The sequence below is a fragment of the Bos indicus x Bos taurus genome, chromosome 11 (genome assembly GCF_003369695.1).
Source record: "Bos indicus x Bos taurus breed Angus x Brahman F1 hybrid chromosome 11, Bos_hybrid_MaternalHap_v2.0, whole genome shotgun sequence".
NCBI lineage: Eukaryota > Metazoa > Chordata > Mammalia > Artiodactyla > Bovidae > Bos > Bos indicus x Bos taurus.
In genome coordinates, this window is record NC_040086.1 from 7,059,339 (window position 1) to 7,073,807 (window position 14,469).

Below are 14,469 nucleotides of genomic sequence, written 5' to 3' on the forward strand. Positions count from 1 at the left end.
TTGATGACCGTTTTAGCCATCTCTTTCTCATAATCCTTAGGAAATATGGGATGAGAGCTTGCCTGTGTTCTTGGGGGAAGAAGGGGGTCATGTGAACGCACAGCCAATTGCCAGCTTGTGTGGATGTTTGTGGTTTTATGTCAGCATTTATAATATTGTGTTGTCTAGGGTCACTTGACTTTTATGATTTTTTTTTAATAGAAACTTATTTTCTTTCCTCTTAATTTAGCTTCAATCATGAGACAGTGAAACAGGACGGCCAACATCAGGTCTGCATGGCCCCAAGGTCTAGTATTCAATGATGTGTGTCTGAAGTTAGCTCATATACTAAAGATCTGCTAAGGATGACTCCTCCTTGCAGGGGGCAGGGGTATTAAGCAAGTCAAAATCATGGCTGTAAATATTTTGCTTGAGAATTTTAAAAATTATTTTTAATTGGATAATAATTGGTTTTTAAATTAATTTATTTTTAATTGGAGGATAATTGCTTGCTTGTGATTTCGAATGATTCATTTTTTTGGTAGAGATACTGACAGTTCTTTGCAACTATCTGTCTTAGGGAATATCATCAATCTCCTAGGTGGGAGCTTTGCCATTGGATGTCTCAGACTCGACCTGAATCATCTTGAGAATCGGTTCTCAGCACCTGCTCTCACTTGAGAAACAGAATGAGACTTTGGGTCTCGGTAATTCTAACAGCTCTCATACCTTCCACATCAGCTAGGTTTAGTAAGTATTGCTTTTGAACTAAGATTTAAAACAATTTTAATTAAGTAATTCCAAGAACATGTGCCTTGCTATCCAATTGCTCTAACTGAATGGCAATGTGGAGAGTTCATTTATGTTCTACAGTTATTCTTTTTTAAAAATTCATTTATTATTTATTTTTGCTTGTTCTGGGTCCTTGTTGCTGCAAACAGGCTTTTTATAGTTGCAGCGACCAGGGGCTCCTCTCCATTGTGGGTTGCCCTGCAGCATGTGGGATATTACCAGACCAGGGATTGAACGTGTGTCCTCTGCTTTAGCAGGGGGATTCTTATCCACTGCGCCACCAGGAAAGTCCTTAGAGTTATTCTTCATCAGCAGCTCTTCATTTGTCCCCTTTATGGGGATAAATTTTTTATAACAAATACAGCATCATTTTGATTTAATGCATTCAAATACATCAAAATGTAACATGATGCCTGCACGTAGAAGTATGGGCAGCGTTTGTTGACTCGACAACATGCTTTGTGTAGGTGGACTTGGCTGCATTTCTTTGGAGCAATGTGGAAGATTAAGGTCCAGGTTAAAGCACTAATGTACGTACCCATTGTTAGTCGCTCAGTTGTGTCCAACTCTGCAAGCCCGAGGACTGTAGCCTGTCAGGTTCCTCTGTCCATGGACTTTTCCAGGCAAGAATACTGGAATGGATTGCCGTTTCCTTCTCCAGTGTACCCATTAGAATATTTCATAAAAGAGCTTAGACGATTTACTTATTCTTTCTCAAAGTGTCACAAAGTATGACAGCTTTCTCAATTTAATCTTGCTATTGTTTAATCACTAAGTCATGTCCGACTCTTTGCGACCCCATAGATTCTAGCCTGCCAGGCTCCTCTGTCCAAGAGATTTCCCAGTCAAGAATATTGGAGCAAGTTGCCATTTCCTACTCCAGGGGATCTTCCTGATCCAGGGATGGAACCTGAGTCTCCTGCATTGGCAGGCAGGTTCTTTACCACCATACTGCTGGGGAAGCTTAGAAGGGGATATTTAGAATACCAAAATCGTAATCTTTTCATATGATCACTTCAAGAAATTTATGTGTTTGTTTGTTTGTTTTTAATTTGCAGGCAGACCATTTTTGGGCCTGGAAAATGAGGCTTTAATTGTGACATGTTCCAGACAAGAAAAATATCCATACCCTGTGGACTGGTATTACTCAAAGACCAACAAAAGTATTTCTACCCAGAGAGGAAATCGGATAGTTGCCTCAGGGAAGCATCTCAAGTTCCTCCCAGCCAAAGTCAGCGACTCGGGATTTTATACATGCATTGTCAGACGGTATTGTCCAGGCCTGCTCCTTCATCTTTAACAGCTGATATTCTGAGCTACCTCACTTCTCTTCCCTTTCTAGACCTCTCGAACAGTCATATGTATGAAGTAATCTGAATAAAAAGCACTTCTAGAAATGTCTTCATGGTGAAGTTCAGGTGGTGGTGAACTATTTGTCATTATTACTTGGAGGCACTGCAAAGCATGCAGTATTTTAGTTCCCCGAACAGGGATTGAGCTCTGTTAGGGATGTGCCCCTCTGCAATGGACTCACAGAGTCTTAACCACTGGCCCACCAGGGAAGTCCCTGGTAAGCTATTTGTATGTATAATTGCAGGGCTTAACTTATAGCCCAATTAGAAAAAGACCAGGTTGTTCTAGTGGCTGAGAAACTGAGAGCAATCACTCACTTTGAGTTCCAAACAAGAACAATCCAGTATAAAAAGGTTAGGCTTGTGATGAATGTAAAAGGGTGGTCACCTGGGCCTTCCACCTGAGGGGCAAGCCCGAGTGCATTACTCTACATGCGGTTGTCACAAATGTTGTCTCATAAATGTTGTGTGCCTGTTTGGTAAATATAAGCTATGAGACCAACTATGTCCAAAGGCAAATCGCTCTAGCTCGGTGCCTGGGCTCTGAGGTCAGATGGTGCTAGTTTTGAATCCACGGTCCTCACTGCTTATCTGTGTGCTGTTGTTAAGTTGCTTCTCCTTCACTGTTACCTCATCTGTCAAATACACATGATAACAGAACCCACTTCAGAGCCTGTTATGAGCACAAAATGAGGTAATATTACCACCATAAATGGTATATAGAAAACTCTTAATAGATACTAATTATTTTCATTATTATATCAGGGGTTGGTGTCACAGCACATACAGTATATAGAGAAATGGTGAGGGAGTCCTTTTTAAGGCTACAGCAGAGGTTATGCTTTAAGCTTCGCTGGTGGCTCAGTGGTAAAGAATCTGCCTGCCAATACAGGAGATGTGGGTTCATCCAGGAAGATCTGCTGGAGAAGGAAGTGGTAACCTGCTCCAGCATTCTTGCCTGGAGGACCCAATGGGTAGAGGAATCTGATGGGCTACAGTCCATGGGATTGCAAAGAGCTGGACACGACTGAGCAACAGAACAGCAGCTACAAGGGGTTATATTTTATTTAAAATGTAACCAAAAAAGCAATTAAAACTTTAGATTTTAATGACTATTTTAAAATAAGAACTACTGTGTATCAATTGTTTTAGGAAGAAACACTAGAGTTGAATTATTTCATAGTGTTAGTATTCAGTAAAAGTTAGAGTCAGAATAAGTCATTTCATAATGCTGCTGCTGCTAATGCTAATATTAAGTAAAAATTAGAGTCGGATTAGGCTTCCCTGGAGGCTCAGTGGTAAACAACCTGCGAGCCAATGCAAGAGACGCAGGTTTGATCCCTGGGTTGGGAAGATCCTCTAGAGAAGGAAATGGCAATCCACTCCAGTATTCTTGCCAGATTAAGAGTTGGATTAAGTCATTTCATAATGCTAAATAATATTAAGTAAAAGTTAGAGTTGGATTAAATTATTGCATAATGCTAAGTGACTTTTTAAAAATTGCTTATTTTATTTTAATAGTCCTACCTCCAATAAGACTGGATATGTGAATGTCACCATTTTTGAAAAACAACCAGATTGCAATATTCCAGATTATCTGATATATTCAACGACATCTGGATCAGAAAAAAATTCCCTAATATTTTGTCCTACAATTAACCGCTACAATTGGACACAGCCTGTTGAGTGGTTTAAGGTAAAAAGAAACTTGCCGGGAAATAGATGAAAATACACAATCAAAATAGGTAAGAAAGAATTACTAAAAGTGGACTGGAACCTTTCATTTCAGAACTGTGAAGTTCTCCAAGGACCAAGGTACCTGGTACACAAGTCGTTCTTGCTGATTGACGATGCAACCAACAAGGACACTGGTCATTATACATGTAAATTTATACACAACGAATATGGAGTCAAATATATTGTAACAGCAACCAAATCATTCACAGTTACTGGTAAGCTACTGAATGTAACAAGGGCAATATCGAAAAAAGAGAAAGTGAGAGAAATCGTGTCCTTCTTGTTGATTTGCCTGTATTTTATCCTCCTCCTGGAGCTTCCTCCTGCCTCACCTTTTCTTACACATCCTCTAATATGATGCAAGGAGATTTTCTAAATTATACACCATCACGTTTTAAGACATTTGGGGGAGGGGGCGAAATTACACTATGAATCCAAAGCCACATCTGCTCTCTCCTCTATGTTTTAATTTTTCAAAGGTAATGCAATCACCTAACTTTTTTTGAACTGCAACTCAACTATTTGAAGAGCAAGATTAGCTCTCTTTCTCCCAATGTCTTGTCAGAGTTTCTGTAAATAGAGCAAGATCTATTTACTCTCTGATATAACTAACTGGATTAGAAGTATAATGAGAAACTTTATAAAGAGATGCATAGATATTATTGGGTGGTTTTCAATCTTGATTTGCAAGGCTTTCATCATCATCTACCACCTTAGGTGGTCATTTAATTCTAAGTTTTAAGTTCACCTTACATTCTATAAAAATCCATCAGGGGGAAGGCCTCACAATCAAACCTGCCCGATCTACAAAGAGCTGGGGTCTCCTCAGCACAGCTTGATCTGTGGGTATAGATGAAACCTATATGCCTGGCACATTTCTTTGGGCAGAACCATAGTGGACAAGAGTTTTGTCTGGAGTTTTCCAGGGTTCCGCCCCTGTAAAATGAGCAGCACTGGACCACATTTGTGCTCGCATCTCTCAGTGTTCAACATCAAACCCCACGGAGGTCCTTAATCACAGCATTCTGAGATAAGTGAGAATCAAGGGGTACAGGAATGCATGCGTGCTCCATTAGAACTAACTTCTCATTCAGTTAGTTATATCAGAGATTAAATAGGCTTCTCTCTATTTACAGAAACTTTGAGAATATTTTTACCATGTCTAAGCAGGAATTTGGACTTTCTGATATGGCAAGCCACATAGGTGGAAGGTTGCGAGCAGAAGTGTAGACTGACGTGTTTATCACTTTCACGGGTCTTTGGAAATCCTCCCTGTAGCGTTATGCCTATTCTATGGAATCGAGGTTTTCTGGCAATTGCTACATTATGCAATTCATTTAATGGTTTGCATAGTATTTGTTTTAACAATAAAAAAGAGAGAAGAGAAAATATATATATAGAAAAAACCATAGCTAATAACAGAAAGGTATTGCTTGACTGTTTTGGTTTCATTTGTGTGTGTGTGTGGGGGGGGGGTGTATGTGTATACATGTGTATTTCTTGCCATGGATCACTATCGAAAAATTTGAGAAATATCACTGTGAAATAGGTTAGAAATAAGAAAATACAACCTTTGTATTGATGACTATTCAATGCTCTCCAAATATTGAAATTCTGTCTTTGTCTTTAATTTCAGAGAAGGGCTTTTCTTTGCCTCCTGTAATTAAAGCGCCTCCACAAAACGAAATAAAGGAAGTGGAAATTGGTAAGAAAACTATAAGAATACTGTAAAATTTTTGCCTGGAAAATCCTTCCACGTGACCCAGGGGTCAGGCTATCTCCATAGTAGGTCTTGAGGATTAAATGAGATATACTTGCAAACACCCACCTTGGGCACTTTCTAAAATTAGGGATATGTGCTCACCACCATATACAGCACTCACATTTGTACTGTGCTCTGCTTTTTGTTTTTTGGTACTTTCACCTGTGCTGCCTCATTTCCCTCTTGCTTCTGTCCAGGAGGTAGATATTGTCCCACTTAATGTTTATGGATGGTTAGGCTTAGACGGATCAGTGTGTGCTGTGTGCTAAGTCACTGCAGTCATGTCCCACTCTTTGCGACGCTATGGACTGTAGCCTGCCAGGCTCCTCTCTCCATGGGATTTTCCAGGCAAGAATACTGGAGTGGGTTGCCATGCTTCCTCCAGGGAATCTTCCCAACCCAGGGATCCAACTCGCAACCCACATCCCTTACATCTGCACTGGCAGGCAGGTTCTTTACCACTAGGCACCTGGGAAGCCCCACCTTTCTATTAGAACGCTAGAGTACCTTGTGTTCCAATTGTGTGTTTATACCGTTGTCATCTCCTGGGAGACTCTAAACTCCTTTTCTCTCTTCAGATGCCTCTTGTTTGTTTTTTTTTTGTATTTTTAAAGTCTTTCCTGAATTTGTTACAGTATTGCTTCTGTCTTACATCTTGGCTTTACGGCTGTGAGGCATATGGGATCTTTTAGCTTCCCAAACAGGGATTCACCTCACACCCCCTGCATTGGAAGGACAATTCTTAACCACTGGACCACCAGGGAAGTCCCTGGATGCCTAATTCTTGACCCAGGAATTACGAACTCAGTAGGGGACAGCTGAATGCACTGTCCTAAGGCAGGAAACAGCCCTTAAGTCTTTCCTCTGAAGGAGGAAGTCTCAGATTAACAGGAGGGAGAGTAGAGAGGCTCTTGTCAGAAGATTAGAAATGGTGGAATAGTTAGAAATCGTGGAATTGTAGCTGAGTCAGGTGAAATGGTTTTACCTACAAAGGTAATAACAGGGAGAGGAGGGGTATTTGGTAGGATGAGAAAGGAGTGGAAGACAGCCATTAAAAAGAAATTGCAAATGACCCAATTTCATTCCTTTTTATGGCTGAGTAATAGTCCCCACAGTGAGTGAAAAAAGTCAGAAAGAGAAAAACAAATATTGTATATTAATGTATATATGTGGAATCTAGACAAATGGGGCAGGTGAACCTATTTCAGAGCAGGAATAGAGACGCAGATGTACAGAATGGATGTGTGGAAATGGTGGGAGTGGTGGAATGAACTGGGAGATTGGGACTGACATATATACACTGCCGTGTGAGACAGATGGCTAGTGGGAACCTGCTGTACAGGGAAGGGAGCTCAGCGTGGTGCTCTGTGACGACCTAGAAGATTGGGATGGAGGGGGGTGGAGTGGGGTGGGATGGATGTCCGACAGAGAGGGCATATGTGTGTACATACAGCTGATCCGTGTTGTTGCACAGCAGGAACACAACATTGTAAAGCAACTCTGTGTGCTCAGTCGCTCAGTCGTGTCCCACTCTTTTCAACCCCGTGAACTGTAGCCCGCCAGGCTCCTCTGTCCATGGGATCTCCTAGGCAAGAATAGTGGAGTGGGTTGCCATTCCCTTTACCAGGGGATCTTCCCAACCCAGGGGTCGAACCTGTGTCTCCTGCATTGGCAGGAGGATTCTTTACCACTGAGCCACCTGGGAAACCCCAAACAACTATATCCCATTTTTTTTTAAACAGCTATACTCCAATTAAAAAAAAATAAATTTCAATGTATAGTAAAGGGAAATCTTAGATTATAATGTGGCATTGGTGAAACCTCTTTAGTTTCTGCTGCAGAGCAGGGGAGAAAGGAGAGGGGGGAGGGGGCTGACCTTTACCCTGACCTGTGAGTGAAATGAAGAAGCTGGGAGAGGAGAGGAGGAGGCGAAGGGAGGGCAGAGAAAGAAGAAGGTGCTGCCGATGAGGAAGGGAAACGGGGATACATTTATAGCCATGCATCTGCCTGCAGTGCAGGACATGAGGACTGGCTTCCCGGGTCAGGAAGATCCCTGGAGAAGGGAGTGGCAGCTCACTCCAGTATTCTTGCCTGGAAAGTTCCTTGGACAGAGCAGCCTGGCAGGCTGCAGTCCATGGGGTCAAAAAGAGTCAGATGTGACTGAGTAACAATTTCACTTTTCTTTCGTGGCACACAGAGGATGTTCAGTGAATTTTTTTCACATTAAATTAAATCCCATTTGAACAGAATTTTATGGATGAGTTTCTTTCCTTCTTATCTAGGAAAACCAATAAACATAACGTGCTTGGCTTGCTTTGGGAAAGGCCCTCAGGTCATGGCTGAGGCCTTCTGGCGGGTGAACGGAAGTGAGGTCAAGAACTTTGGTGAAACGAGAATACAAGTGGTGCAGGAGCAAACGCAAAGGTATTTTTAAATGGCAGTTAAAGCAGCCCCTACCTTCCCACATGGTTTGCAACTGTACAGTGAGCGCTGAAAGTAACAGACTGCCTTTTAATCCTAGCGATGAGCTGACTTGCCGATACACCGTTTTAAAAATCGAGGATGTAAAAGAAGAGGATTTGACATCGAAGTACGACTGTCTGGCCATGAATTTCCACGGCTTCATCACGCACACTGTAACACTAAGGAGGAAAAATCCAAGTAAGGCGTGTTTCTGAGACTCCAGTCACTTGGGTTTGCTGTATCAACTGTAAGCTGAAATCATATTCTTAGAGAACAGTGTGTTGGCGTGCGGTTGCAGGAAAATCCATCAAGACAACAAAATGCTCCATCTCACAAATTGAAGAAGGCAGGAGGAGAAAAGATTTGTCCTGGGTGTAGGCATTACACATATACACATTGTATATAGAGACAGATATATATTGTGTAGAGAGACAGAATTCAAGACAGAAAGGAAGCGATTGAACTGGCACCGTGCTTTTTATGATCAGCACACACAGACACCGTTAAACCAGTCAGTAAGGACACACTCCTTCTCCCTGGGAGTGAGTGCACCTTTCTTCCACTCCCTCCGTGTACGACTGTGCACAATGATGGCAGCAAAAAATAGTTTCACAAACACTTCCTTCCTGAGCACCTGTTGATTCTCTCACTTGTTTGCACATCCAAGTAAAGACACTCCCCTGGTTAGATGAAGCATTTAGTCCAGTGTAACAAAGGGTGCAGGGAAAATTCTGATATCTTTTCTTGTTACTCCATGTGTGATGATGTAGAAATTATTTAATGTGTTTGTCATATAGTCACAGGGAGAGTTCAACTCTCAGTTTATACCGGTAAGTGGGGTACTGTGCTGTGCTTAGGCGCTCAGTTGTGTCGGACTCTTTGTGACCCCATGGACTGTAGCTCCGCCAGGCTCCTCTGTCCATGGGAATTCTCCAGGCAAGAACACTAGAGTGGGTTGCCATGCCCTCCTCCAAGGGATCTTCCCAACTCAGGGACCGAACCTAGGTCTCCCGCATTGCAGGTGGATTCTTTACCATCTGAGACACCAGGGAAGTCCAAGCGAGGTACAGTCCAGATTAATTTGGATAAACCCACAGCAGCACAACTTGATTGGGAGAGATGGGAAAATTTAACTAATTTGATAGGGTTATTTAGTCTTTGCCTGAAGTGGTCCTTGGGATTTTTCTTGTTTGAATTCAACATGAACCACTGATTTGTAAGTTTTTGTAAAACAATGGAGCCATGACTACTGCAGATGATTTTAAATGCTATCATGCTCCATGGGTTGTCAGGATTCTGCTAGTTATATATACATATATATATCCATGTCATCTCAGGATGTGTTGACCCTGATGAGATGTCATTTTATGCTGACATTTGTGGTGTTGGTGGGCACAGAAGACCCCACAGGAACGGGAAAGCCACCCGACCCCAACTCTGCCACGGTGTCCTTATCCCACTGCTGTCTGTGCTCACATTGTCGTTTTATGAATGTTCTCTAGGTTCCTGTGTATTGGAATTGTTTTCTTTCTTTTTTTTTTTTTTTGATTGGAATGTAATTGCTTTTTTTGTGTTCGTTTCTGCTGTTCGACCAAGTGAATCAGCTATGTGCATACATATATCTCCCACCTTGGATCTCTCTCCCATCCCCGCCCCCATCCCACCCCTCTAGGTCATCACAGAGCTCCCAGCTGGAATTGTTCTCATGTTCTGCATACATGTGATTTTGTTTCTTCTAATTCATCTTTATATGCTGACTTTCACCTGCTTTTCTTCAAATCAACACGATTATACTGTCTCAACAACCGTGTAAATTAAACAAAAATTGTTGCAACTGCTTTTAATGGTCATAATCAATTCCTTTGTTTCTAATCATACAGTAAAAGAAATTACACACTGTCCTGAATTTTAAAAATGAAAACTTAAAAAGCCTATGTCCCCATATGATTAAATATTCAACATTTGATACTACTACTATTAATAATAATAATGCGTGCATTCAGTTGTGTCCAACTCTTTGTGACCCCAAGGACTGTAGCCCGCCAGGCTCCTTTGTCCATAGCATTCTCCAGGCAAGAATCCTGGAGTGGGTTGCCATTCCCTTCTCCAGGGGATCTTCTCAATCCAGGGATCGATCCAGGTTTCCTACATTGCAAGCAGATTTTTTACTGTCTGACCCATCAGGGAATACTACTAATAATAAACATTTATTCATTGTTCTCTAAATATGAGGACCAGTCATTATTTTTCATACAATTTTTCATTTGTTTTATCAAAAATCCATAATGCAGTTATTATTACTATTGTCTACTTTTATAAATGAGGAAATTGAAACAAAGAGAGGTTGACTAATTGTGCAGTTTTACGAGCCACGATTCAGACACAGCTTTTCCTGTTTATAAACACTTACGGAAAATATTCAGTGTTAGGCATCACATTTAAGGATTATTTATGCATTTGTAAAGTAACATTTAGGAAGATACTGAACTTCAACTTCTCTAAATGTCTTCAATTAACTTCTCTCTGCTTGTAAACCAGTCACATGTATAAATATTGTGCAAGAAATTGGAATTCCCGGCGCTTGTCCAAATATTATTTTTAGAAAAAGTGACCTGGAGAGGAATCATGTTGAAAAAATTTACTTAGGGAATATTTATCATTTAAACTGATGACAACACAGACACCAGGCCCACGGCCAATTTTCAGTTTTGAATCAGCTCACTTTGGTCATTATTTTTACATTTTTTTTTATTAAAAAAATTTTTTTTATTTGATTGTGCCATTAGGCATGTGGGATCTTAATTCCCTGACCAGGAATCAAACCTGTGCCCCCTGAAGTGGACATGCAGAGTCCTAGCCACTGGAGTGTCAGGGAATTCCCCACCTTGGTAATTCTTGATTTCATACTGCTAGATAGTCAGGGAGCTGATGAACTAATGAAGGAGTTTGCAAATCTGGACCAGTGATTTTCTTTGCAAAACTGGGAGCCTATGTCTTGAGATCAGATGCAAATGAAAAGGGAATTATCCAGCCAAATCTCATTTGAGTCTCCTCAAATTTATCTTTAAGTGGGACTATTTGTAAGATAGGATGGTTAACTATTTTAAAGAGAGAAGTAGACTTACAACAGCCAAAATTACTATTGATGAGCACAGTCCTTACATTCAGTTTGTATGTATCTGATACAGTCCAGATGGGGACCGTCTTGCATATATATGTTGTGAAGCAACGAGTAAGGGTAAAAGTGCAGCAGTGGCTAAAAAATGTTCAACAAAAGGGAAATAATGATGTGTTTAGGACCTGCCGCTGCTGCTACTGCTGCTAAGTCGCTTCAGTCCTGTCCGACTCTGTGCAACCCCATAGACGGCAGCCCACCAGGCTTCCCCGTCCCTGGGATTCTCCAAGCAAGAACACTGGAGTGGGTTGCCATTTCCTTCTCCAATGCAGGAAAGCGAAAAGTGAAAGTGAAGTCGCTCAGTTGTGTCGGACTCTAGCGACCCATGGACTACAGCCCACCAGGCTCCTCCATCCATGGGATTTTCCAGGCAAAAGTACTGGAGTGGGGTGCCATTGCCTTCTCCGATTTAGGACCTAAAACCCAGTAATTTGACTTTATCAAACACTCATTAGAGAGTTACAAAGTTCTTGTTTCTCCCGTTGCTTTCACCAACCCCAGATGTGGTAAGTCTCTAAGACCTGCTGATTATTTCTCCCTAATGCCACCAATGCCAAGCTTGTCCACTCTTTTCTCCTTATTACACGGATCTGGCCCCTCCCATACTGCAGAAACTTCCCTCTCATTCTACTCCGAGGATCTATTGGCCACGGAAACAAAACTTCCATACCATCAGACTAATCTTGCTTGAAAACCACCTTTATTGTTAAGGAACCACTCAACACTCTTCAGTGGTTCCCACAACCAGAATAGAGACAAAATGCTTTTGCTGGACGCTCCAGTCTGATCAGAACCTAGGCCTGGATCCAGCTTTCCAATCATGTATTCCAGCAATTCCCCGAATTAGATTATCTGTCTTCCTCAGAAAACACACTCCCATCTCTGCCCTTGGAATCACAGCATCCTTGCATGCCAGGAATGCATTTCTTCCTTTGAAACTCTCCGAGTCTTACTTGGAGACCTCCAGGGACCTCATTCTGCAGGAAGTCTCCAACTGCTAGTCCAGTAGACTGTGGGCACGCCTTCCTAAAACCTCTGTTAGCTAAAACTGAGTCTTTCACTTTCTGTCTTAGCTAAGTTTACACGTGTCTCTACATGTTTTATATTGAAAAGACCCTGATGCTGGGGAAGACTGAAGGCAGGAGAAGAAGGGGACGACAGAGGATGAGATGGCTGGGTGGGATCACTGATTCAATGGACATGAGTTTGAGCAAACTCCAGGAGATGGGGAAGGACAGACAAGCCTGGCATGCTGCAGTCCATGGGGGCGTAGAGTCAGACATGACTGAGCGAGAACAACAGCTGTATCTCTTATGCTTTGAAAATCCCCTACAATGCCTAGCCTGGTGCCTTGCACAGAATGGAAGCTCAATAACCATTAATTTACTGATTCTTGAAACAGCCATGAGAATTCCATGTAGGCAGTCCTTGTGTGAATCTCTTGTCCTCCCAATGGATGCCAGTACCCACGTGTGTTTTTATTTTCTCCTGTTTTAGAAATAATAATAATCATGTTTCTCCTCCCCCATCTTTTGAATAGTGGATCAACAAAGTACCTACTACATGCTTGCAGGATTTACCCTATTATTATTACTAATCAATGCCTTGGTGATAATTCTAAAAGTGTTCTGGATTGAGATTATTCTGTTCTGGAGAGACATAGTTAGACCTTCCAAAACTAGGAATGGTAAGTGGCAAGTTTCAAATTTTCTTTAATGGAAAATGTTCTATAATGGCTGTTGTTTGCGTATCTAATAATCTCTTAATAGTTATGCTACTAAACTTAGATTTTCTTTTGCTTATTATTAGCGTATTATCAATAAATCTTTGTGAGTACTCAGAGGACACTCTTCATCCTGTCTGGTCATTCCTTATGGTTCTGAAATTCACCTAAACAGCCCCAATTTTCTCCCCAGTAGAACTGCTGTTCTTACTAATTCCTCAATAACAGAATCTGCTCCCAGCCCAGAAAGGGCATTTGGGGAAATATGTACTGGTAAAACTTTACGGAAGTCAAACATTTACAAAATTGTTCTTTTCCAGAGGTGAACATGTTAGAAAGGTCCATCAGATTGTAGGTGTATTTTTACCAGAAACCCTGTTCCATAAAGAGTCTTACCTCCCTACATATGTATACACATGAAAGGAAGCAGTTATACCTGCTAAATATGAACACCATTCTTTCATTTGGAGGCAGATAAAATTTAGATTTTCCATAGAGTCACTCAACTAGAGCTAATTGTTTGATTTGTGAGAAATTCAGACCCCTTAAACATTTCTCCTCCCTTGCCACCATGAACTACCTTTTAGCATTTTCACTTCCCCATGGGGAAAAGAAAAACTAAAACTTAGATTTGCCTGGCACAGCAAAAAAATCCCTTATCTGTGACTATAAATACTTATTAATATATTATTAATCAAACAGGACAATATGGTTTGAACTAAACTGGTCAGGCACTTGTCTGTGTTCAGTCTGAACAACCTGAACTCTGTTCAAGTTCAGCTTGAACTCAGTTCAAGTCTAAGACAGTAAAAAGGAGAATGTGGGACTAAGACTGGTTTCCTGATGACTGAGTGTGCTGAGTCGTGTCTGACTCTTTGTGACCCCATGGACTGTAGCCTGCCAGGCTCCACTGTCCATGGGATTTCCCAGGGAAAAATACTGGAGTGAATTGTCACTTCCTGCTCCAGGGCGTCTTCCCAATCCAGGGACCGAACCCGAGTCTCTTGCGTCTCCTCCATTGGCAGGTTTATCCTTTACCACTGTGCCACCTGGGAAGTCACTTTCTGACGACATTTTGGGGATGGTAGATTGTTGTCATCCTCTCCAGATTCTAGAGTATTTGAGAGGCTGTGGTATATTCACCAATAATCCTAAAACTCTCCCCGAGAAATGTCTATCAAGAGTAAAATGAGAATTTTTTAAGGACCAGTTAATAATGTTGTGTTCCTTGCTCTCATGTTCAGATGGGAAGATCTATGATGCTTATGTGATCTATCCACGAAGCTGCAAAAACAGTCCAGAGGGGGCCAGCTCTGTGGAGTACTTTGTTCACCAGATTCTGCCCGACGTTCTTGAAAATAAATGTGGTTACAACTTATGCATCTATGGGAGAGACCTGCTTCCTGGACAAGGTAAACTTATCCACAACCATCAGGGACAGAAACTCTCATTCCTCAGAAAGCTAAGTGATGAGCTCTTGGATCAG

The 14,469-nt window shown here is 41.5% G+C and overlaps 1 protein-coding gene across 6 annotated transcripts in view; it reads left to right on the forward strand.

Annotated features, from left to right (window-relative positions):
• IL1RL1 (interleukin 1 receptor like 1) overlaps positions 1 to 14,469 on the forward strand; it is a 42,209-nt gene that overhangs the window by 22,548 nt on the left and 5,192 nt on the right. For 3 of the 6 annotated variants that reach the window (XM_027554770.1, XM_027554768.1, XM_027554765.1), the window contains 10 exons: positions 230 to 286; positions 560 to 729; positions 1,830 to 2,040; positions 3,645 to 3,819; positions 3,913 to 4,075; positions 5,497 to 5,565; positions 7,905 to 8,046; positions 8,126 to 8,283; positions 12,801 to 12,947; positions 14,228 to 14,395. In XM_027554770.1, the coding sequence (XP_027410571.1) occupies positions 669 to 729; positions 1,830 to 2,040; positions 3,645 to 3,819; positions 3,913 to 4,075; positions 5,497 to 5,565; positions 7,905 to 8,046; positions 8,126 to 8,283; positions 12,801 to 12,947; positions 14,228 to 14,395 (1,294 nt within the window). In that variant the 5' untranslated portion in view covers positions 230 to 286; positions 560 to 668. The remainder of the gene's footprint in view (positions 1 to 229; positions 287 to 559; positions 730 to 1,829; positions 2,041 to 3,644; positions 3,820 to 3,912; positions 4,076 to 5,496; positions 5,566 to 7,904; positions 8,047 to 8,125; positions 8,284 to 12,800; positions 12,948 to 14,227; positions 14,396 to 14,469) is intronic. The other 3 variants (XM_027554771.1, XM_027554767.1, XM_027554766.1) reach the window with 1 other exon arrangement.